Source organism: Eucyclogobius newberryi, unplaced genomic scaffold (assembly GCF_026437365.1).
Source record: "Eucyclogobius newberryi isolate DKJ021-1_F unplaced genomic scaffold, fEucNew1.0.hap1 SCAF_5, whole genome shotgun sequence".
Taxonomy (NCBI): Eukaryota; Metazoa; Chordata; class Actinopteri; order Gobiiformes; family Gobiidae; genus Eucyclogobius; species Eucyclogobius newberryi.
Genome location: NW_027316167.1, coordinates 37,337,207 through 37,360,728, shown reverse-complemented (window position 1 = coordinate 37,360,728; position 23,522 = coordinate 37,337,207). Strand labels below are relative to the sequence as shown.

General features: G+C 41.8%; 1 protein-coding gene across 2 annotated transcripts; it reads right to left on the bottom strand.

Moving 5' to 3' along the window:
* Window positions 1-2,701: 2,701 nt before the first annotated feature.
* Window positions 2,702-17,711, bottom strand: lto1 (LTO1 maturation factor of ABCE1). 2 transcript variants are annotated; one of them, XR_011931231.1, is made up of 6 exons: window positions 17,530-17,711; window positions 14,661-14,766; window positions 13,160-13,230; window positions 12,965-13,082; window positions 3,520-3,652; window positions 2,702-3,480 (listed from the first exon to the last, which is right to left on the bottom strand). XR_011931231.1 is itself a non-coding variant. In XM_072465107.1 (5 exons), exons 1-5 carry the CDS (start codon window positions 17,571-17,573, stop codon window positions 3,584-3,586), a joined length of 408 nt encoding a protein of 135 aa, XP_072321208.1. In that variant the 5' UTR covers window positions 17,574-17,711; the 3' UTR covers window positions 2,702-3,583. The 2 variants fall into 2 exon arrangements, 1 of the variants encoding a protein (XP_072321208.1); XM_072465107.1 differs by having other exon boundaries at window positions 2,702-3,652.
* Between the last annotated feature and the right edge of the window lie 5,811 nt (window positions 17,712-23,522).

Here is a 23,522-nt window from a genome sequence, read left to right as displayed (position 1 = left end):
GAATGGAGGAACTGGGGTCAATGACAGTTCTGCCTCGGGAATCAATGTTCTGAATGTTATTTGTTGATGGTGTCGATGACTGCTGGGTCATCGGACTGGATAGCTATGAACATGGATGGCCCGACAGGAGGGCAACGATCCCAAGGAGATTGATCTAAAACAAGGCAGCCGAAGACATGCAAACTCACAAATGAAGTGGAGGAACGCATCAAGCTGGTGCCTGGAAACTGCCAGAATGTGGAAGGACCGGCAGCTCTGAAGGGGGCATCCAGGCGTTATAGTTTAGTCTATAACAGACTGCGAGAGGCCTGGGGCATACAGGCAAAACAAAAGAGCAAAACAGTAGCTTGTTGTATTGTTTTGTTCCTGAGTCCATCCTCTCACAGTTTAATTGTGGTTTCTATAGCTGTTGCTTGGGTCTGATGCAATAGCATGATGTCAGAAATATAAATAAAATAAATGCATGACAATAGCTTGGTCAACATTCACAGCGGCGGCGGCGGCATCAATAGAGGCGATTGCAACTCAGTGCTTGAGGAGACTGGGTGGAACCTGGCAAAGCGGTGCTTGGTGGTGGGTGGACCTGGAAGCCCGGGGCTTGAAGGGAAGGGGAACATCGAGCCGAAGCTGGCAACGTGGTGTGTGAGCAGAATCAACTGGCACCTGGAAATGCGGGGCCCGAGGAGGAAACACTAACACCTGGCAACGCAGGGCCCGAGGAGGAAATACTGGCACCTGACAATGCGAGGCCCGGGGTAAACCGACTGGAACCTGGCAACGTGGGGCCCGAGGATTAAATGCTGGAACCTGGCAACGCGGTGTTTGAAGATGAAATGCTGGAACCTTGCAACGCGGTACTCGATAATAAAATCCTAGAACCTGGCGACATGGTGCAAACTGGTGACCGAAGAAAGGGGAGCGAAATGAGAGAGAGAGCAAGGAGTGGCGATAAATGAGAGAGAGAAGAGAGGGGAGGGACTGGGACCTGGCACCCCCAATGCCAGAGAAGAAAATATCTAACAAACTGGTGCTCGAGGAGAGGAGATGGAGGGGGAGAGAAGGAGGGGGGAGTGGGACCTGGCAACCTGGCCCTGAGAGACGAGAGTGGAACCTGACAACCCTATGCCCAAGGAAAAAGAGTCAGAACTGGCAACGCCCGTGAATAGATCTACCAAACTGGGGCTCGAGGAAAGGAGAGAGGGCAAAGAGAAAGGAGAGGAGGGGGGAGAGAAAGGAGAGGTGAGGGAGAATTTAATTTATTATATATTTTTTTATTTATAAAATATATATTTTATAATATTTTTTATTACACATAAATATATGTTTTATTTTTTGACATCCTTTGAGAGATGCCAGCGTCTACTGTTAGGACGACAATTGGAAGCTTGAGGGGCTAGCAAATAAATTAATGAAATACTTGAAAGGCGTGATCAAGTCTGGCAACTCGGTCCTTGGAGAGAGGTGTGCTTGACACCTGGTGCTCCGGAGACAAGCTTTGGGGGAGAAGTGATGGGCAACCCGGTGCGGGAGAAATGAGACAACGTGAAGGAAAACTTGCTCTTCTGGAGGGGCCGCTGCGAGTGGGCGGGGCGTAGAGCGCTCCGCTTCCTGGGAGCAAAGGAAGGGCATTAGGAACGAGAGTGAACTGGCGAATCGTACTGGTCAAAGAGAAGTTTGAAAAACCTGATTTTGTTGACGGCGCGATGGAAACGAATGCCCTTCTTCTTAAGCGTGGTGCGGAGACCTGCCACTGTCCACGCAGACGGTCAATGTAGAGAGGCATGACGAGAATAAAGGTAACATATCCAGACCCAGGGATAGTACAGAGGTTTCAAAGTGAGACGCCTTCTTTGACTCAACTGAATAAAACATTTTGAATAATAAGTCTTATTTCTTATTACTTTCATCGATTATTAACCTGTCACCACAATGTGTATTTCTAAAAGTAATTTAAAAATACAACCCAATCTTTTATTTGACTTTAAACTCTTTTTTTTTTTCTTAAATAGAGAGCAAAATTTGCATTTAGTCTTCTGAGTGGGCCCGCTGCTCCATTTGTCTTGCCACAAGTTCTGCTTTGGGTAGTGCCTCAGATAAACACAAAAGTCCAAAGGCGCCTGGGATCATGTGACAAAGTAGCTTCGTCAGCCAGCGCGGGGAGACAAGGGCGACATGGTGCCAACGCACGCACACACCGGTACCGGCGTTTCTCCTACCTGTCCAATAACTGTTCCTTGTTCCCTCCAAAGCCATCGTAGTAGTCACGGGTGTACACTTGATTGCGACTTAACCATATTTCTCGCCATAACTCACAAATCCACACACTCTCTCAGTTTTTGTCATCCTCTCCGTTTTTTTGGCTGGCCAACCCGAACTCCGCTGACTTTTGCATTATATCGCATCACGTGTTGGGCGCACATGAGTGACGTGGTGCAAAAAAGGTTGGGGACCTTAACCTAGTTGACACATACTTGACTACCTGCTTGGACTCAACATCACAGAACACACAGAATTCCTCCATGGCTGACTTTCTCTTGGTCGACTTGTCAAACCAATAAAAACAGATCAACAGCCAAATCTTCCATATCAAACTTTACAATATTGTTAAGTGAATCAGATGCTCTACTTGCAATGTTATGCACAAGGTGGCATGGACAACCCATGAAATAACATGCAGGATTGGCAATACTCGAGTTTTGATAGTTTATTTTCTCAAGGTTGACACTGGTATTATCTACACGAACAGACACAATAGTTCCATGATATACCAAAATATATCAGTTTTTCATTTATTTTCTCATACATTGCTTCAGCAGTTGCTGAATTCACACCTTTGGTACATGTCAGGGAGATGGGTCTGAACTTTCATCATAAATCCTGACTGTCATGGGGTTCATTTTTTCGAGTCCACTATCATTTGATCTATCACTTGAAATGGAACATGCCTGTGCCTTCATGCTGTCAATCAGGTTTTCTAAAAAAGAAAAATACATGTTTAGTGTTTTAATACAATCAGACATTTATCCGGCCTTGGCCCCATCTCAATTGGAAATAGTCTAATGAAAATAATTGTCTTGGCTTAAAGTCAATATTAGCTTTAAACACCCCCCCACCAGTACTTTTAGGCGCTTTGGTTATGCAATTGAACACACATTTATGTATCACAAAAGCTGTGATACAAAAACACTTTTCTGAAGAATGCATCGCATGAGAGAAATTGTGTCGCAGTTTGCAATGCGATACCGCTTATTCTGAACCCTGAGAGATTATATATAGACATATTTATATTTTATCTAAGTTATTATGTTATCTTGCGTCTGTCTCCGGTGCTTGCTGGTCCTCTGTGGTTTTCTTTCCCTTGCCTCCTCTGAACTTTGAGACACCGCTGTATATGGAATTTGACAGACAGCTGAAGAATTGAGCTGTTCCCAAAGCTGAAAATAGTGACCCAAACAAGCTCTGACATGGTCCAGGTCCACACTGCAGGTGACAGGGCTCACAGTCTGACTCGAGGTCCACATTGCAGGTCAAAGAGCACACGGTCTGATGGGTCCTTTTTGATCACCTCTTCATCCGCACATGCTCAGAAGGATGTTCCCTCTCCTAATTTGAAGTTATGAAAGTCTGCAGGGACATTTAACATGGAACACACCTGAAACAGAACAAACACGCAACAAAAATATGTAAATATGGAACAAAAAACAAGGGGAACATCGAGCCGAAGCTATTTAATTAATGTTGCACAGGAGATCAATATTGGTATTGCAAATCAGATGTTAATTAAAATTGCTAGCAAAACTAGATACTAGTTTGATCAAGTATCAATACAAAAATTAAACTAAACAAATTGGATCTTTCCAGAGCAGTTTTAGAATGACGTTGAGCTTCAGCTAGTATAATACCAACTACTATTACTTTACTTTTATTTTGTAAAGGCGTTCTTGCCGAAACACCTGCTTAATTAATTAATTGTATGAACTAATTTATTGTTGTGCATAGACCATTTAAAACCCTCTGTCATAAGAATGTTCATTAATTTCAGAGTTGACTGGAAAATAAAGCAGACATGCAACTAACAATTATTTTGGTAATCAATTATTTTTCGATTAAAGGCCCAAAGTTACTGGGATAGGTCCAGTCACCCGCAACCCCTAACGGAAACAAATGGTAGGAAATGAATGAATTAATAAATGATTAGTTGTTTAGAATGAGAAAGATCCATGAATATATTTAATCAATTTTATCCAGATAAACCTCAAGTGAAGCCATTTGAGGACACCCTGGTGGAGAACATCTACAGATGGAAGGGACTGAACTTGATCATTGCGATTAATTGATTAAGTTATTGCATCTGATGTCACAGAGTCATAAAACCAAGTCACATGACTCACTGGTAATTTACTTCATCTGGACAGAAAACTGAGTGTAGGCTTTGCACTTGGCTTTTATCTCTGTGGCAGAGTAAGTAAGTAAATGGTGATTTATGCTTCTCCGTCAAATCCAAGCAAAAGTGCTGCATACCTCCCTGACGCACACAGTAGCCAATCAGAAAGCTTGCGGCTCTTGCTGTGACGTGTACATGACATGTTCGTATTCCTACATTCAAAAATCTCTTTGCGTCGAGTGCCTTTGGTTGATCTGATATGGTAAATGTATTAAATACAGTTTAGAGGAGACTGTAATGGGAAAAATAGGTAATGTCATGTCATTCCGATGTCGTTTCAGGCCATGACATGTCATGCAATTAATATCTGTCTTGTTTTTCTGTGTGCAGATAATAAATGTGAATATAAGAATATGAGTTACTGATAAATGTGGTCCGGCAGTGCGTCAGAACTTGATTATGTGTGAAAACATCTCCGATTGACCTCTAAAAGAGATGGCTCGAATCGTCACATCGGTGATGTGTTGGTTTATCTCTTTCTGAGCTGATTTGATGATGATGTGCGTACGTGGCAGTTCATGCCACTGCCTTTAAAAGCATGTGTATTGTCATTGTTCTGGGGTTAGGGACCGAAACCTTTGTTAGGGACAGTGGTTATTTACTGTGCACGAGTGAATAAAGATCCACCTCTTGAGAAAGACAAACTGTTCTGCTTCATCTTTTTTTTGGTAATTGTTTGCAGATATTCCACAACAAGACTTCCGGTTGGTTGTTACGCGGATGCACGCTCAGATCCATTGCAGTCAGTTTAAAAAAATACAGTTTTACCCACTACATCCAAAGAAACAAGGAGCAAAAGATGACCAAACATGGAAAAATCAAGACTGGTAACACTACGGGAACAAAACAAAGCAGGTGCTACATTAGATGGGTGCAGGTGCTACTTTGGATGTCATCCAAGATGGCAACAGGTGGAGGACGCAGGTTGGCAGGTGCTGCGAACTTACCCTGCCTATTCAATTCTAGGCAGTCGCCAAAGTTATTGAAAAACAGAGAACTTCAAGATGAGTCCCAGTTGGCAAGATGCCAAACAGTATGCCTAAACAGTATGCCTTTGTGATCACTGTAGTAATGCTGTCAACGTGGAGCGACTGGCGAGCGGCCTGCGGCAAGTCAAAGGTCAGTATACAGACATGCGTCCCGCTGCTCATCAACTCATGGAGCAAACTTGTCGTTTACACGTCAGTGCTTAAACAAGGGTGCGCAGGTTTGCCTGTGTCTACAAGGCGCCGTTTTGCTACGCGACACAGAGGGTCAGCTGTTCCATCTTTGTTATGAACTTTAATGTTGCTGTGCAGGGATGTACATGTGAATCCTGGACCTGTTGGCAGCGGAGAGCTGACAAAAGCTAATGGAGTTCCACCTTTATGTGGATCTGCTACTACAGCCATGGTCACAGTGAGTCACAAGCATCGGAACACACCACAAACACACAAATTGCTAGATCCGACCTGCCCTGGCGGCTTCGAATTAATACTTCAAGAGACTGTGAAACACCAGATAAATACATGGAATTGCGCAGCTAAATTAAACCTATAAGTTAAACCAAAGGGTGTTTTTGGGGGGCACCTAAATATAAGAAGTGTTGTGTCCAAGTCAGAACAAGTTGAACAGCTGCCGACACACTATAAGCTTGACTTTTTGTGCCTCTTTAGTACTCCTTATGGGGGATTTTAATATCAATTGGCTAGATAAACTTGACAGAGGAAAACTAAAAGAAATCACACAAATTTTACTTCACACAGATTGAGAGAGCAAAGTCGGTTACAACGACATTGCAGGACAATAGAGCTTAAAGTAGATGGGATGTACATAAAGGATGGGCCGTCAGTTGCTGAAAGTTTTAAGAACTATTTCGTCTCAGTAAATTAAATTACACAGCAGACCTCTGGATCCTTTTATTTTTCTTTACCACCTATTCCATCTTCCAATTGAGCATTATGATTCAAATGTATTGATCATCAAAACAGATAAAATAATCCAATCTTTATCAAATTCGATACAGCATGCTCATTGAAAAACATAGATTAAACAGATTGCCAATATATCAATAAATGAAAGTGCCTACGTCTACGTCTTGAAAACTGCAGTCATAACACCAATTTACAAATCCATAAATGAAAGTGTAGGATATGCAGATGTCCTCCCCCTGTTGCCATGGTGACATGAATGCAAGCTAAAGTGTTATCTGCTGTCCGTGTGGAGTTTTACGGCCCTCAAAAGAAAGAGGACATGATAGCGACAACAGAGACACTCTGAACTTTGAAAATAACTTATCAAATGACTCCTTTTGGATTACAGAGCAACGGTCTCTCCAAGACAAACTCTAAAACACTATGCGGTTTAAGTGTTTTTTAACAGACAATCATCAGATTGCAAAAATGTGTCCACCAGATGACTTTACATGTACATATTGTGTAATCGTGTTTTACATTTCATTTTAACTGTTTCATAACTTGTTGTGTGGACAATTTTACCTTTTGTGTAACTCTTGTGGCCTAAAGCCAGATCTTGTCTCCTTATCAGCTCTGACCCCAGCGTGCATGCTGATTGGCTGAAGCCACGCGCCAAAACCCCCTTGGGGAAAGACAAAAGGAAAGAGCAGGGAGTTACAGCCCCAGTACCATCTGAGCTCCAGAGAGAGTTCCATCAGAGTTTCTTCCAAAGCTCGACCCTCCCTCCAGGGTCCCACCAGCAAGGTCCATGAGGCCTTGGGATCAGGCCTCGTGCCTAGTTAGCGTGAGCGATGCTACGCTACGGGACAAAGACTTTTCCAAGAGAAGCTAATGTTCCCTCCCGGAACTAAGAAACCTGTGCCCTTTTTAAAAAACGTGATTGATGCTGCATCACGCAAAATCAAGCAAGGACCTTTTGCAACTTTTTCAAGTCCACAGCCTTTTAGACGACGGCCTTTTCATTCGGGAACGCCTCAGAGCCAAGGAGAACGCCTCAGAGCCAAGGAGAACGCCTCAGAGCCAAGGAGAACGCCTCAGAGCCAAGGAGAACGCCTCAGAGCCAAGGAGAACGCCTCAGAGCCAAGGAGAACGCCGATCGCAGAACCTGACCCAGTCCTTCTTTGGCCAGACAACGTCAGAGCCGAGCTCCAGAGCAGCCCTGCTCTGGCCAGTGTGCGGCAGCATGACCCCTGAGTGAAGCCTGGAGGAGACACGAACCCCACGCAGGCCCTTGGACCCCACGCAGGCCCTTGGACCCCACGCAGGCACTTGGACCCCACGCAGGCCCTTGGACCCCACGCAGGCCCATCTCCTCAGGATCACAGCTTCTGGTTCCGTTCGTATGAATGCACTTCACAGGCTGGCTGAATTTCATCTTAGAATTAATTCTAGCACACCCCTAGATAGATCTAGAACCATCATGTCTAGTGTTTTCCATCTGTTAGACTCATTTGCATATTCCTAATTCATATTTATCTGTTTAATTATTTGGTCATTAAATCTTCATAACCCACATATGGTTAAGTGTTCCTTCATTTCCAGAAAAGGGGTCAATGTCACGGTTACGTTCTCAAACCTTTAGATCAACGAGCAAATTAATTTCTAATTCATTAATTAATTTAGATATCTGATTATAGAGTTGTTAAAATAGCCGATTATCCGGCTGGTGCCCCATTCTACTCTTAAAACACGATTCAAACTTACCCACACTTATGCAGTGTGTTTGAATTCTTGAACAATTCTTTAATCAATATCAACCTTGAATGCCCCCCCCTCCTTCACAAGTAGGTGGACATTCATAACCTTACAGTACTTGTACTAGCATGTTACCCTACATAATTGGTGCCGCCGTGTGAGGACATATTACATGAAGTAATTGGTGCCCCCGTGCGAGGCCGTGAGTAAACTTATTCTGGAAATGTTGAATCACTTATGATGAGTTATTGACCTAAGCAAACAAAAGCCTTTTGTGAACGGAAAGAGCAAGAGTCAGACTTCCAAGACTGCCTCAACAGCACACAGATCTTTCCCAAACAGCACACAGATCTTTCCCAAACCATAGGAATAAGAAAGATAGAAAAACAGGCCTCAAATTCATGTCTTTAAGAGCCCAAATCAACGTCTTGAGCCGGGACACAACTCCACTGGAGCAGAAACGCCCACAGACAGACAAGACTAACCTGACAAACAAGACTAATCTCAAAATGAATCGTCTTAGCACAGCAGTTATCACGTATGACACCCTTTTCAGGCTGATTCAGAACCTAAGCGCACAACTCATGGTTCTGCTCAACCCACCCATCCCACCCCTTCTTCTGCTGCAGCCTCTGTGACCACCTCTGGCCCCTCCTCCACCCACTCCTTATCTTCTCATTTGCATATTCCTAATTCATATTTATCCGTTTAATTATTTGGTCATTAAATCTTCATAACCCACATTTGGTTAAGTGTTCCTTCATTTCCAGAAAAGGGGTCAATGTCACGGTTACATTCTCAAACCTTTAAATCAACGAGCAAATTAATTTCTAATTCATTAATTAATTTAGATATCTGATTATAGAGTTGTTAAAATTGCTGATTATCCGGCTGGTGCCCCATTCTTCCCTTAAAACACGATTCAAACTTACCCACACTTATGCAGTGTCATGTTTGAATTCTTGAACAATTTTTTAATCAATATCAACCTTGAATGCCCCCCCCCCTGCTTCACAAGTGGGTGGACATTCATAACCTTACAGTACTTGTACTAGTATGTTACCCTACAAAAGCATAAATGAAATAAGCAACTACAGGCCTATTAGAATATATTGTAGTATCAAAAATCTTAAGAGAAAGCCATCATAGTACAGCTAACCAAACATTTTAACAACAATCATTTTCTTCATCCGTTGCAATTTGGCTTTCGTAGCAATCATTCCACCGAAGCTGCTTGCTGCTACCTGACAGAAAGCATCAAAGCTTATCTGGACAGAGGGGGCGCAGTGGGCTCTGTTTCTAGACCTCCGAAAGGCTTTTGACAGAGTAAACCACTGTATCCTCCTGTCCAAGCTCTCCCAATACTCTCTACTCTCTCTCTCTACTCAAGGTTTCCAGTGTCTAAAATCATATCTCTCAGATCGGACAGTGTGTGAGAACCAATAATGTCCTCTCTGAAGCCCTGCACAACAGGTGTCCCACCGGGGTCAATTTTGGGACCCTTAAACCTCATGCCTTAACAGTCAATATTAAAGAGACAGTTGGTATGTATTTTACCATATCAAACAAAATTAAATATATTGTAATATGTAACATAATTAATATAATAATGAATTGTAATTTTAATTAAATGTGTATTTTTGTTGTGTATTCACCTGCTGTATACTGTTTTTGTGTATTCACCTGCCCAACTAAACAAATCAGCCCGTGGCATTGGTTGAAAGCTGTCCACCTCACAAGCCAACGAGGCGAACATAGCTAACATGTCCAATGTAGCAATCAACAGCCAGATTTGTGCCGGAAAATAAAGCTCCGTCTGCGACATAGGGCCTCCAGGCTCGTACCCGTCGGAAGGAGGATTACAGCAAACCATAGGAGGAGTCAAACGCGGCAGGGGTGGATGTGAGAGATGGTTAGCGCGGCCCTACGTGATCAAATGGGATCAGACCCTAACCCTGGCACTGCAGAAGGAGGTAAAGAATATGAAAAGTATGATCCTAGAATTGGAGTCCAAATCTCACAAACAATATCAGGCTTGTGGGGCTACCAGAAGATGATAAAAATACTGAAACCTTTCTTGAGAAGGTCATTCCTGAGCAAATTTTGGAATTAGGAGCTGCTGTCAGGGCCGGCCCAAGCCTTCAGGGGGCCCTAAGCGAAAACATTTTTGGGGGCCCCTCACCACGTCATCAGAAATCAGTTTTATTGTCATTGTCAGTGAACAATCCACATATGGGAACTTTCTTCAACGCAAACAAAGCGCACCAAAACGCCAGGGCATCCGTTTGCCACAAACTCAAATATTGATAACTTAAATCCCACAATGCAATGTGGTATTCCGCTGACATCACCTCTACTCCCAGTACAAATAACACACGTCCCAGATATGTTTTTGGGCGTTAAGGGTCTACAGCCACATTAGCAGTTTAAATTAATGTAGATTTTCAGACCTTTTTTGGGTCTTCTAGTGCATTTTAATGTGGTCCAGCCGGCTAAAGAGTAAAATGTTGAGGTTGTAATGCTATAAAATGATGTGATGAAACTGTGCCAGGAGAAAATGACTAAAGCCAGTTATTAATACATTAGTGTACTTAATTACTCAATACAATATTGGCTATGAAAAATAATTATGGTCAAATTGATTCATTTTAACTGAAAATGTAAAAGTAAGTTATCCTTACAATTTATCTTTTACAACTGTCCCTTCTTGCCAAAGTGACAAAACAAGTTATACTAAATAAAAAAAATGGCATAAGCATTGCTTGATTAACAATTAACACTGATAAAACAGTGCAAAAATGTTATTCCCAGAGAATGAACAGAACGAGAAGTGAAGGTCCAAACCTAGCTATAGTGGAGACAGCGTTTCTGCAACTTTGCCACTTTTATATAAAAATATATAGTATTATTCTATAACAGACGTAATTTTAATATGTCTGGTTATTTTTCACTATCAATTTATTATAATTTATAACAAATAGTCTAATGATGCTTTTTAAATAAATTTAAATGTTTTATTGCTCCATTAAAAGTTAATTACAATATAAATGTTTGTTCTGATCAGAACATCACACACTGGACTCCTCTGCATGAAACAATGCTGCGATGTGATTGGCTGATGGACCTTACATGCATAAACCTTTACGTTCCTCTCATTGCACGTTAAGAAGTCAAAGTAAAACCGACATCACGAGTCACGATTTATCTCACACATGGCGATGTACGGGCAGCGTGTGAGAGAGAGGGGACGCAAACTCAAACCCGCTCATCTCTAACTGAGGCTGCACAGGGGCGCACACTGTTCACTCCAAAGTCTCACGTCAGAGGTTCTGGACGAGACGGCGCTCGTCCGGACCGGATCTCCGTCCTATTAGTGACCTGGGGCATAGACGCCACCTCACCGGCCTCACCTGCAGCTAATACCACCGGGCTGGTGTAAATGTTAAGCTTATTATCTTTCATTCAGACATATTGTTTGCAGGGCAGAGCTCTCCTCGCCTCCAGCCTGAGCAAACTAACGTGACAGAATCGTGTCGTTTCAAACAGCAGCATTTAACCGTCTCTTTGTCAGATAAGTTCAATACCTGGAACGTGTTGTTGAGTTTGCAGTTTCTTTACATCGTCAAGAAGTTTCTTCTTTCGTTTTTCGGCAAAATGGGATGTATTCTTCTGGACATGAGGACCACACAGGGACCACATTCTGTTGTGTTTATGTTTTGCTCTCGTTCTGCTCGCGCACAATGAAGTTGCCCAATCAGCTCAGGTTTGGTGCCTTGGTTGCCAGATTGTCAATACAAATAAATGCAGTTTGTGCGTTATATGTTACCGCTGTGTGCGCTGCCGCGCCAGCAGCGCTACTACACTAGTGGCGCACGCTGCGCTTGCACTTCGCATAAGACGGGTTGCCAGATTGGGGGCCCTCTTAACGCCTCGGGGCCCTAAGCGGCTGCTTAGTTCGCTTATAGGCTGGGCCGGCCCTGGCTGCTGTCCTCCCCCTATCACAATAGACCAGCAGCTGATAAACCACAAGGCCTGATTATGAGGTTTCTTAACAACTGTATGAAGGAGCACGTCCAGTACATAGGCAAACGAGGCAGGCTAAAGGAGACCTCCAGTACATAGACAAACGAGTGTTCTTCGCCCCGGACATTCCATATAAGATTCGTCAACAGCGAAAAGAGAACTTTTGAAGGGGAAAAAGCACGTGCTCAGAACACCAGGAGAGGCAGAGTTGCTTCTCAAGAAGATGCAAAAACACTGAAGAGTGAGAAAATGGGATATGCGAGTTCAGACTTTGATGTTGGTGTGGTGTGATATGATATACATGACTTTGTGCTCCATGTTGGCTGTCTGCTTTAGTAAAATTGTTCATGATAATGTTCATGTTAAAGTGAGAAAATAGTGAGAAAAAACAAGAAAATGTTCTTGTTTTAATAAGATAATACTTTCTCATTTTGATAAAAAGCATGAAACAATTTTTCACCCCACACTGGCAGTTCTGCGTTTCAGTACAATACAACCCTACTACAGTGTTCTCGCTGAGGGGTTTGGCATGGCAGGCTTCGGCTGGTCAACGCCATGCCCAAAAGATGCCACCATCCTCCGTCTGGTCAACGCCATGCCCAAAAGATGCCACCATGCTCCGGCTGGTCACCGCCATGCTCAAAAGATACCGCCAGGTATTAAGATAACCGCGCAAGCAAAAAGCACCACGGCGCTCGCACGGGGGCCGTAGTACTTTTCGCGAGCGCCTGCACGGTTTGTCCCACCGCCATCCTTCAACCTCAGCCCAGCGAGAACACTGCTACTATAATGACAAAAGAGTTGATCTTGGTGTCGCAGCATTAAGACCACAAGGTTTGAGCAAAACCTGTCGAAACTTGGCCCGCAGCTTGTCCATGTCCTCTTTTATCCTCTCCGAATGAGGATCATCCAGAGGAGAGTTCTCCAGCAAACACAAGAGCACTTCGAGGGCTTTGGCACGCTTCCTGACAAAACACAAATGTCTAGAGATGTCTAGTAGTAACGCACATTGAAAATGGTTCAAAATACAATGAAAAGCAACCTCGATCTGGGATCTTTATTGTTCTGGAGGAGACACTTCCACATAACAGCAAAGCCATGGTAAAAGGAAACCTACAGAAAGAGAAATAGATAACTTTAGCCTAGTATGAACAATGAATTAATCTGCAGTGTTTCTTCTGGGGGCCAAATGCGGCCCTCGGACAATGTTTTGTTGACCTTTTACTGTAAAATTGGAAAAATTCAAGCATTTTGATGTTATACCAACCTAATATTAAAGGTGTGGAGGTTCATCGAAACTATGTCAAATGCAACATTTCAAATTATTTATCTTATTGGCTCGAGCCTTCCATGGAATGGAATGCGACGAGTCTTTGTTCTTGCCATGTTTCTTATTATTCTTATTATGACGAGTCTTTGTTCTTGCCATGTTTCTTATTATTCTTATTATGACGAGTCTTTGTTCTTGCCATGTTTCTTATTATTGGCTCGAGCCTTCCAGAATGGAATAGATTGAGACATTGTTCTTGCCATGTTTCTTATTCTTATTATATATAGAACATATTATATTAGTATAGTTCTTGCATGGTAATTTTGCCACAACTCACAGCCCTGAACATTGATGAATGTCACACATGGGGACATAGACGCGATCGGCTCGAACCGAACTCGAATAAAAGGGAGGTTGTGAGAACGCCTGTCGCAACAGTGTCGACTAGTTCAAAAAAGAAAAAACATGAAACACTTAATCTTTGGCCTAGGCACATGAGACTTGGGACAGTGATAGAGCTACCTTTGACGAGTAAAACGCACCTGGCAGCGTCGCTCTATGATAAACAGGAAGTCATTTTTTCAAAATCTTACTTGTCCTAGATTTTTTGTCCGATAGAGCTCAAAACAACACCTTTTGCATCAAAGACATTGAAATTTAATAAATATTCAAAAGAATGTTGATATTCTCTAAGGTCTCTGCGTAACACGCCCTCAAAAAAGGCTTAATTTCGTTAATTTAGTTTTTTCAAGAACAAGTCACGCCTATAGGAATTAATCTACAGAGCTCATATTTCACTCACTAATGCGTTTATATATATATATATATATATATATATATATATATATATATATATATATATATATATATATATATATATATATATATATATATATATATATATATATATATATATATATATATAAAAAAAAGGTTGTTAAGGTTAGCCATGAGGCTATATGGCAGTGCCGCGGTTCCTGAAACTGCTGGGTCATTTGACCGCGCCGCGGCTCTGCAGCCACGGCCATATATAATATATATATAAATAAATTAAGCAGAGACTGGGGTAGTGGATTGTAAGGGAAAACTATCGACACACCAATGAATCATTTCACCCCTAGTGTCCTGATAGAAGTCACAACAGAGTACAGCTAACAGCACATTCAAATATTATTAATTTTAATAAAACTATTATTTTATGACATGAGCTGCTATGTTTTAACATATTGTGCCCTGCACCAAAGGGAGACGGTAGAGTATTGTGTTGTGTTACCTCAGCACAGAGTCGGGCCCCGTGCATGGCCCCATGTCTACGGCCCTCCTGAAGGCCCCTGTGGGCCCCTCTCTCATAACCCTCTTTGTAACCTTCTCCATGGAATCTGCAGACATGGATTTGCAGTCAAAACACAGATCACATTGAAACAGAAGCTAACACAGGTTTGAAGTGTGATGGATTAATAATGTAGCTTTTGTAGTTGAAACAGTGGCTCGACCAATAATTTATGAAACATAATTCCTATGTTTTAAGTGGAACAAGAACTCAAAGACAATATAATTGTCTATACTATAAATTATTTTATGGCTAATAGAATAAGGGCTGCAACGATTGAGTAATTAAATAACAAAAAAGCTTTGATTATTATTTTATTGCCTCGATTATTCGTTTAATTTACATATTTAATTAAAAACATGTGGATCTGTGGCGCTTTAATTTCAAGAGAATGTTACGCACGGACCCGCGGCAACTAAAGCACAACAGCAGTGAGCAGTGTATATAAACTTGTGTGAGTGTGACCGGGAAAAAGAGTTTTGTTGTGTGAAATAGCAGTAGTTGAGCTGTAAATCTGCAGTAATTGTACAGCATTAGTTCCGTGTGCCGTTTAATTTAACCTCCGTGTCTTCGCCCCCGTCATCGGACTTTATATTTCATAACCTGTGCTTTCCCACAACAAAACTCTGCTTTTCAGTCACATTCGTACGTTTAAAATATGCCGCACTCTTCGCTCTTGTGCTTTGAAATAGCCAATACATCCATGGAAACGTCACGGAGGACCCCGTGATGACGGGGGAAGACTCGGAGGCTGAAGTGAACGGCACAGAGAGCTAATACTGCAAAATGCAGGGCTCAGAATAAGCGGTATCGCATCGCAAAATGCAACGCAATTTCTCTCAAATGCGACGCATTCGTCAGAAAAAGTGTTTTTGATTAGCAGCTTTTGCGATAAAAATGTTTTTGTTCAATTGTATAACCAAAGCACCTAAAAAAGCACTAATCACTCATCAATCAATCTTCAACTACGGCATGACGAAATGTAGGATGCCGTGTTGACTTGACGAGGCCCCGCTGCCGTGACAGATTGCGCGTATGAAAATGGGAGAGGCACCCGGGGAGAGGCACCCGGGGAGAGGCACCCGGGGAGAGGCACCCGGGGAGAGGCACCCGGGGAGAGGCACCCGGGGAGAGGCACCCGGGGAGAGCCACCCGGGGAGAGCCACCCGGGGAGAGCCACCCGGAGGGCGCGCGGAGGGGCTTTGACGAGCGCGGCATTTTGCTAATCTCACGACGATCACTACGTGTAACACAATAACTACGTGTAACAGTTATCGCAACGCTCGTCAAAACCCCTCATCGCCCTCGGCGCGCCGGTGGCTCCTCCCACTCTCCCGTTTCCAGACTAGAACAGGCTTCTTAGAACCCTGAGGATGTCGAATTCAAAAAAGGTGTCAAACTCACTCATGTCCAGGACAAAACCAAGACGTGTTGTGTCTGTAAAAATCCAGACCCGTAAGAAGTCATTCTGATACAAACAGCTCATCGTCATCTGATGACGAGTCTGGTGGTGATATGCAACTTGTGAGTGTAAAGACAATTAATATGTAAATGAGCCTCATGCAAATAGTAATCTGATTGATGATGATATGGAAGAAAGTTGTAAATACATGCGTTTGCGGTGACGTCATTCATCCGGGACTTCCCCATAATGGCCATTTTGAAAGGGGCACGCGATATATAAAAAACTACTAGTCAGCATCCTTTTCTACGGCATAATGAGCTACGAATACTTTGATTCTTTAGACGATAACGGCAAACTAAGACACATGACAAAGCTATCATTCCTTGGTCTGACAACAGAGCAATGTCCTTACAGAACACAGGCTTTTGGCATTTTGGCCTCATAAATCCTGGATATCGTATGTTGTAGACGTGCTGTTATGCCCCTTTCAAAATGGTGAACTCGGTTGCTACTGTAGAAATTCCCGGATGTGCGAACGCATGTATAAGGCCATCTGACTTGGTGTTAATTAATTTGTTCAACATCTAAATTTATTTGCAAGTTTTCTATGTTAAAAGTTAATTTGTCAAGAGTTTTTTTTTTTTTAATAGAATATTTACAAATACATTTGAAATAAATAATCATGTTACATCAATGGAAAATATTGATAGTCATTTTCGTGTTTTGCGATGCAACTTGCAAATTGCTATAAAAATTTTTGAAAATTAACGGATTGTTTAGCAGCGCTGCTATACAAGAGAAAATCCTTAATCTGAGCCCTGAGCTGACTGCAGAGTTACAGCTAACAGTGGTCAGTGGTCTCACTCAAAGTTTTACAAACAAGTTTCTTATTTTAAGTGATGTGACATAAACACAAATTAGCTTGGTGGTGACAAGTTAATTAGTGCTTATAATATTTTAAAATTGATAGATAAGCAGAAACTCCTTAAATGTTACTTACTATGAACAAAAACGCTGATTCAAACAAATAATTTAATATGCTTTAAAATGATAGCTGCAACCCTAAATAGAATACTTATCGCCCTGTGCGTGCTTGGGCGACGTGTTGTTTTTGTTTTTTGTAACTAATTACAAACACGGATAATTTAATGAAACGTGAACGGACACACAGTACCATTGCCTACCACAGAAGTAGTAGAATATGTTAATAATGTTTTTGAAGTAACACTATAGTAAATATTTACCACAGGTTCTATGTAATACATAGAAGAACCTGCCACGTGCTCTTTAAAGTTGTTCTTCGCGTGTGAGTTTCCTGAGATTGATTCAATCTTGCCACTGCATCTGAAAGTCGCATGTTTACAGCATGCCTGTCCAACACATCCCAACATGCGCCGCATTACTCACATTTCCTCCGCCATGACGATGCTGTCAAACAACTGCTCGGACATCTCTACTGTTTTACGACGAGATGTTACGGCTTCAGATTCAATGTGAAAAAATCTAGAGAGATATGGCACAGACACTAATAGTTAACGGCTTCCTGTTCCATGTGAGTTTTTCTTCTTCTTCTTCCTTCTTTTTTCTTCTTCTTCTTCTTCTTCTTCATATTGTGTATTTCCGGCAGACTGCGCGCCAAACAGCGCATTGCTGCCCTTCACTGGTGAAAGTTCATTATGACACTTTTTTCTTCTTTTTTTACACGACACAAAACTGTGCAATTGCAAAATAACAAACATAGCTGCATGTCAATAATATTACAACTGTTTGGTTGAGGAAACCAAACAAAAAAGGTAAATAAATACATTATATTCATACAAAAGTGCACAGAGAGCAAGGGGGTTATATACTGTAGATATTGTTCATTATTTTGTAATGCGTTTCTTTTACTTTAAGAGCGACAGGAAATGCCATGTACATAGTACTAAGTTGTTGTTTTTTACGGTATTTTTATTTAATTTATTATGAGTATTATTTTTATTTTGCAAACTCGGGAAAGTTTGTTCACATAAACACTTTCTAATAAAAAAGTTACTACATTTTCTGTTGATAATCAAGATTCCTTGTATTGAAATAGTAGGTACTTATGGGTATATGGTTTGGTTTGACAAAGTATTTCTTTAGGGAAGGGCTTTGTGGAAACGCATAGTCTAAAAAAAGAGGGATTAAATGCATGTTGTGAGCAGAAATTATTGTAATTTTGGCCAAATATATATTTCAAACCAGTCTATGTTTAAAATTATGATTTATTATGATGTAGAATATATCTGTTATTCCAGATTATTGTGGAATTAAGTTATGAACATTATAACATTTTCCAGTAGAATAAAATGTGCTTATGGAACACTGATAAGGACACAGGAAGCTTACTGATATCGAAATCAAATACTTGTAGAAGGTTTAGAAGTTCAACCCAATTTGTTAAAAATAAAGTTAGGGAGACAGGACCATAAAGAGTTAACATGTTTAATCCATGATTTGAACAAGTTGATCTTTAGAGTTGCATTAAGGCACCACCTTCGCTTATTTCTTTTAGCATATTACTTTTAGCATATTACTTTTCTTCCTATAATGTGGTCTATTGCACCATTTTAAATTCAGATTTATTTGATTTATAGATTTGATTAAGTTATTAGAGATGGCATTTGAGTAAAGTGGGTAAATACACCTGGATAAACGTTCCATTTTGGTCAGATAAATACATCCTAGAATCAACAAGTCTCTTTGAAGCCAAATATTAAATTTTGTTCTATATGCTTTAAGCCTACTTTCTATATTCATAAATTAGCTAACTTTTTGTTCTTTACAATCAGGATTCCAAAATATTTTATTTCAGTTTTGATGGGGATGTGGCAGATTTCTTTTAATGGAGGGAGTATCATGGAGAGAGAAAAGTTTTCATTTTTCAAGATTTGAAAATAAGACTGAAGCTATAGAGAAGTTTTATTTTTTTACAATGGCTATCACTATTTGATACAGATTTTTTTGAAATAAAATTGTATCATCTGCCAGCTTTCGGTGCCCAAGACATTTAATTTTTCAGTATCAACACCGTTTTTAATATAAATGGCTAATAACTCAGTGACCAAAATAAAAATGTAGCCCTGAGGAATACCAACATCTACATATTCATGTGCATACAACTGATGTAAATAAGAGTGTTTTATTTTGTTTACTTACTTACTTTTAGTATTATTTAGTCTTATGCTAGCTATTTTTACTTTACTTTATTAGGCCCGAGCCCCAGCAGGGCGGAGGGCCTATTGCTCCCGCAACGCTGCCGAAGGCAGCGTTGCAACTGTCGCCCCCGTCGCCCCTGGCAAGTACAGTGAACTAGCCCATGCCGAAGGCATGGATCATGCATACTTACTCCTGCTATGACAGAAATAGTCAACAATTTGTGAATGGGCGTAGCCCATTCACAAATTGTTGACAACAGCAGCGCGAAGCGCTGCATTCCTCCAAAAACCCTCCTGGCATCGTCCCGTACGCGAGAATCCATGCCGCAGGCATGGGCCATGCTTGTTTCTGCTCAAATCAATGGAAGTCTATGGGGAGTGGGCGGGGCATCCCGACGAAATAGGGAGTGACGAGCGCGTAAGCGCTCGTAATGATGGTTCCACCCCATGGCGGCATCGGGAAGGCTTAGAGCTTTCAAACGATGTATAATTTGTTGTTATAGTGAAAACGGCTATATTGTTTTTGCTAAAAATATTATTATTTTTAGGCCCGAGCCCCAGCAGGGGGAGGGCCTATTGCTCCCGCAACGCTGCCGAAGGCAGCGTTGCAACTGTCTGACCAAACATGCGGGCGCAGCCCGCATGTTTGGTACCCCGTCGCCCCTGGCAAGTACAGTGAACTAGCCCATGCCGAAGGCATGGATCATGCATACTTACTCCTGCTATGACAGAAATAGTCAACAATTAGTGAATGGGCGTAGCCCATTCACTAATTGTTGACAACAGCAGCGCGAAGCGCTGCATTCCTCCAAAAACCCTCCTGGCATCGTCCCGTATGCGAGAATCCATGCCGCAGGCATGGGCCATGCTTGTATCTGCTCAAATCAATGGAAGTCTATGGGGAGTGGGCGGGGCATCCCGACGGAATAGGGAGTGACGAGCGCGTAAGCGCTCGTAATGATGATTCCACCCCATGGCGGCATCGGGAAGGCTTAGAGCTTTCAAACGATGTATCATTTGTTGTTATAGTAAAAACGGCTATATTGTTTTTGCTAAAAATATTATTATTATTATTATTATTATTTTTCTTGTTCTTCTTCAGCGCTTTGATCTCTAATTTGACCCCCTGAACATGCTCAAAAACTCACCAAACTTTGCCCAAAATTCAGAATCGGCGAAAAAATTTTATTTTTTCTGGGCCATTTTTTTTTTCGTTAAAAAATGGCGCGACAGCGCAACCGACAAAAGTCAAAATACATTGCGCCTATGGGAGACGCCCCGAGGTCAACTTTGGCGTAAAGCTACGAAATTCGGGACACGCATTCCTCTCGTGAAGATAAACAAAAAAAATCATTGTGGCCACGCCCCCAAACTTACCCTATGGCCGCCATCTTCCTTTGAAAATGAAAACAAGCTGAGTTAGCCATTTTGTTTACGTCAAACTTTGACGAACTCCTCCTAGGGCGTTTTGCCCACCGACTTCAAAATCGGCGTACGTCCTCTGGACAAGTGGGGCATCTAAAGTTATTCAATTTTTTGAGATACCTTTTACGGTCTGTGTGCGGCGCAGCCGCAAAGTTGGACAACTTATTTTGGAATATTGCAGGTCTAAAAATTGCTCCCATTTGATCAAAACCAGTCCGATTAGGACCAAATTTGAATCAGTTGTTAAACTTTCTAGTTTGGACCAGTTTATGATGACAAAATTGAAATGGCAGTGATAGCGCCCCCTACAGAGTGACCTTTAAATTAACATTGAAGGTCAAAAATTAGTTTTACCAAAATTGTCTAAACTTTACCCAAAATTCTATTTTGCCGTCCCGATCACAAAAGCCAATCACAAAAATGCCTAAATTTTTACGCCGTAGTCGTAGCGATGACAGAAACCTCCCATGTTATCCCTATGGGAAAACCACAAAATCTCTCAAATTACCACATTTTTATGTTTTACACTTTAACGAAGTCCTCCTAGTGCGTTTTGCCCACCAACCTCAAAATCGGTGTACGTCCTCTAGACAAGTGGTGTATCTAAAGTTATCCAAATTTTAAGGATAACTTTTACGGTCTTTGTGCGACGGAGCCGCAAACGTTTCCCAGAATTCTGACTATTTGGCCTTCAGAGTGGCCTATAAACAATAGAGTTTTTTCCAAATGACATGATATTTTGAACAAAATTCTAATTTGCCATCCTGATCATAAAAGTATGAGAGCCAAAGTCATATTTTGTACGGCGTAACCGTAGCGTTGACAGAAACATCCCATGTTATCCTTATGGGAAAATCGTAGAATCGCTCAAATCACCACATTTTTACGCTTCACACTTTAACAAACTCCTCCTAGGCCGATTGTCCGATCAAGCTCATATTTGGAGAATATCATCTACACAAGCGGGGCATCAAAACTTATCCATATTTTGATTCTAAGTGCTACGGTCTCTGTGTGGCGGACCCGCAAATATATGTCAGAAATGGGAAAACAGCGAAATCTCTGAAATGTTCACATTTACACTTCACACTTTAACAAACTCCTCCGTGGGCAATAGCTCGATCAAGCTCATATTTGGGGAAAATCATCTAATCAAGCGGGGCATCAAAAGTTATCCATATTTATATTCCAAGTGCTACGGTCTCTGTGCGGCGGCGCAGCAAATTTGACTGACACTTGTGTTGATTTGCACTGGATTGGCCATGTCCAATGTGTCGCCGTCTGTCAAGTTCTTTTTTTATTCAACACACAATAAGGGCGCCATCTTTATCAAGTCGAAAGCGCAGAGTCGGAAGGCCGGCGGCCCGCGAGGGCCGTTGGATGCCGCTTGCGGCTTTAATTTTTCTTGTTCTTCTTCAGCGCTTTGATCTCTAATTTGACCCCCTGAACATGCTCAAAAACTCACCAAACTTTGCCCAAAATTCAGAATCGGCGAAAAATTTTATTTTTTCTGGGCCATTTTTTTTTTCGTTAAAAAATGGCGCGACAGCGCCACCGACAAAAGTCAAAATACATTGCGCCTATGGGAGACGCCCCGAGGTCAACTTTGGCGTAAAGCTACGAAATTCGGGACACGCATTCCTCTCGTGAGGACGAACAAAAAAAATCATTGTGGCCACGCCCTCAGACTTACCCTATGGCCGCCATCTTCCTTTGAAAATGAAAATACGCTGTGTTAGTCATTTTGTTCACGTCAAACTTTGACGAACTCCTCCTAGGGCGTTTTGCCCACCGACTTCAAAATCGGCGGACGTCCTCTGGACAAGTGGGGCATCTAAAGTTATTCAATTTTTTGAGATACCTTTAACGGTCTGTGTGCGGCGCAGCCGCAAAGTTGGACAACTTATTTTGGAATATTGCAGATCTAAAAATTGCTCCCATTTGATCAAAACCAGTCCGATTAGGACCAAATTTGAATCAGTTGTTAAACTTTCTAGTTTGGACCAGTTTAGGCTGACAAAATTGAAATGGCCGCGATAGCGCCCCCTACAGAGTGACCTTTAAATTAACATTGAAGGTCAAAAATTAGTTTTACCAAAATTGTCTAAACTTTACCCAAAATTCTATTTTGCCGTCCCGATCACAAAAGCCAATCACAAAAATGCCTAAATTTTTACGGCGTAGTCGTAGCGATGACAGAAACCTCCCATGTTATCCCTATGGGAAAACCACCAAATCTCTCAAATTACCACATTTTTATGTTTTACACTTCAACGAACTCCTCCTAGTGCGTTTTGCCCACCAACCTCAAAATCGGTGTACGTCCTCTAGACAAGTGGGGCATCTAAAGTTATCCAAATTTTAAGGATAACTTTTACGGTCTCTGTGCGACGGAGCCGCAAACGTTTCCCAGAATTCTGACTATTTGGCCTTCAGAGTGGCCTATAAACAATAGAGTTTTTCCAAATGACATGACATTTTGCACTAAATTCTAATTTGCCATCCTGATCATACAAGTATGAGAGCCAAAGTCATATTTTGTACGGCGTAACCGTAGCGTTGACAGAAACATCCCATGTTGTCCTTATGGGAAAATCGTAGAATCGCTCAAATCACCACATTTTTACACTTCACACTTTAACAAACTCCTCCTAGGGCGATTGTCCGATCAAGCTCATATTTGGGGAAAATCATCTACACAAGCGGGCCATCAAAACTTACCCATATTTTGATTCTAAGTGCTACGGTCTCTGTGTGGCGGACCCGCAAATATATGTCAGAAATGGGAAAACAGCG

What these genes read in the sequence shown, in the direction of transcription:
- lto1 (XM_072465107.1), bottom strand. Translation starts at nt 17,573, where the DNA reads ATGTCCGAGCAGTTGTTTGACAGCATCGTCATGGCGGAGGAAAT. An exon ending in ATCGTCATGGCGGAGGAAAT is followed by an intron (nt 14,767 to 17,529) that starts GTGAGTAATGCG and finishes CCATGTCTGCAG; the next exon opens with ATTCCATGGAGAAGGTTACA. An exon ending in GGGCCCGACTCTGTGCTGAG is followed by an intron (nt 13,231 to 14,660) that starts GTAACACAACAC and finishes CTCTTTCTGTAG; the next exon opens with GTTTCCTTTTACCATGGCTT.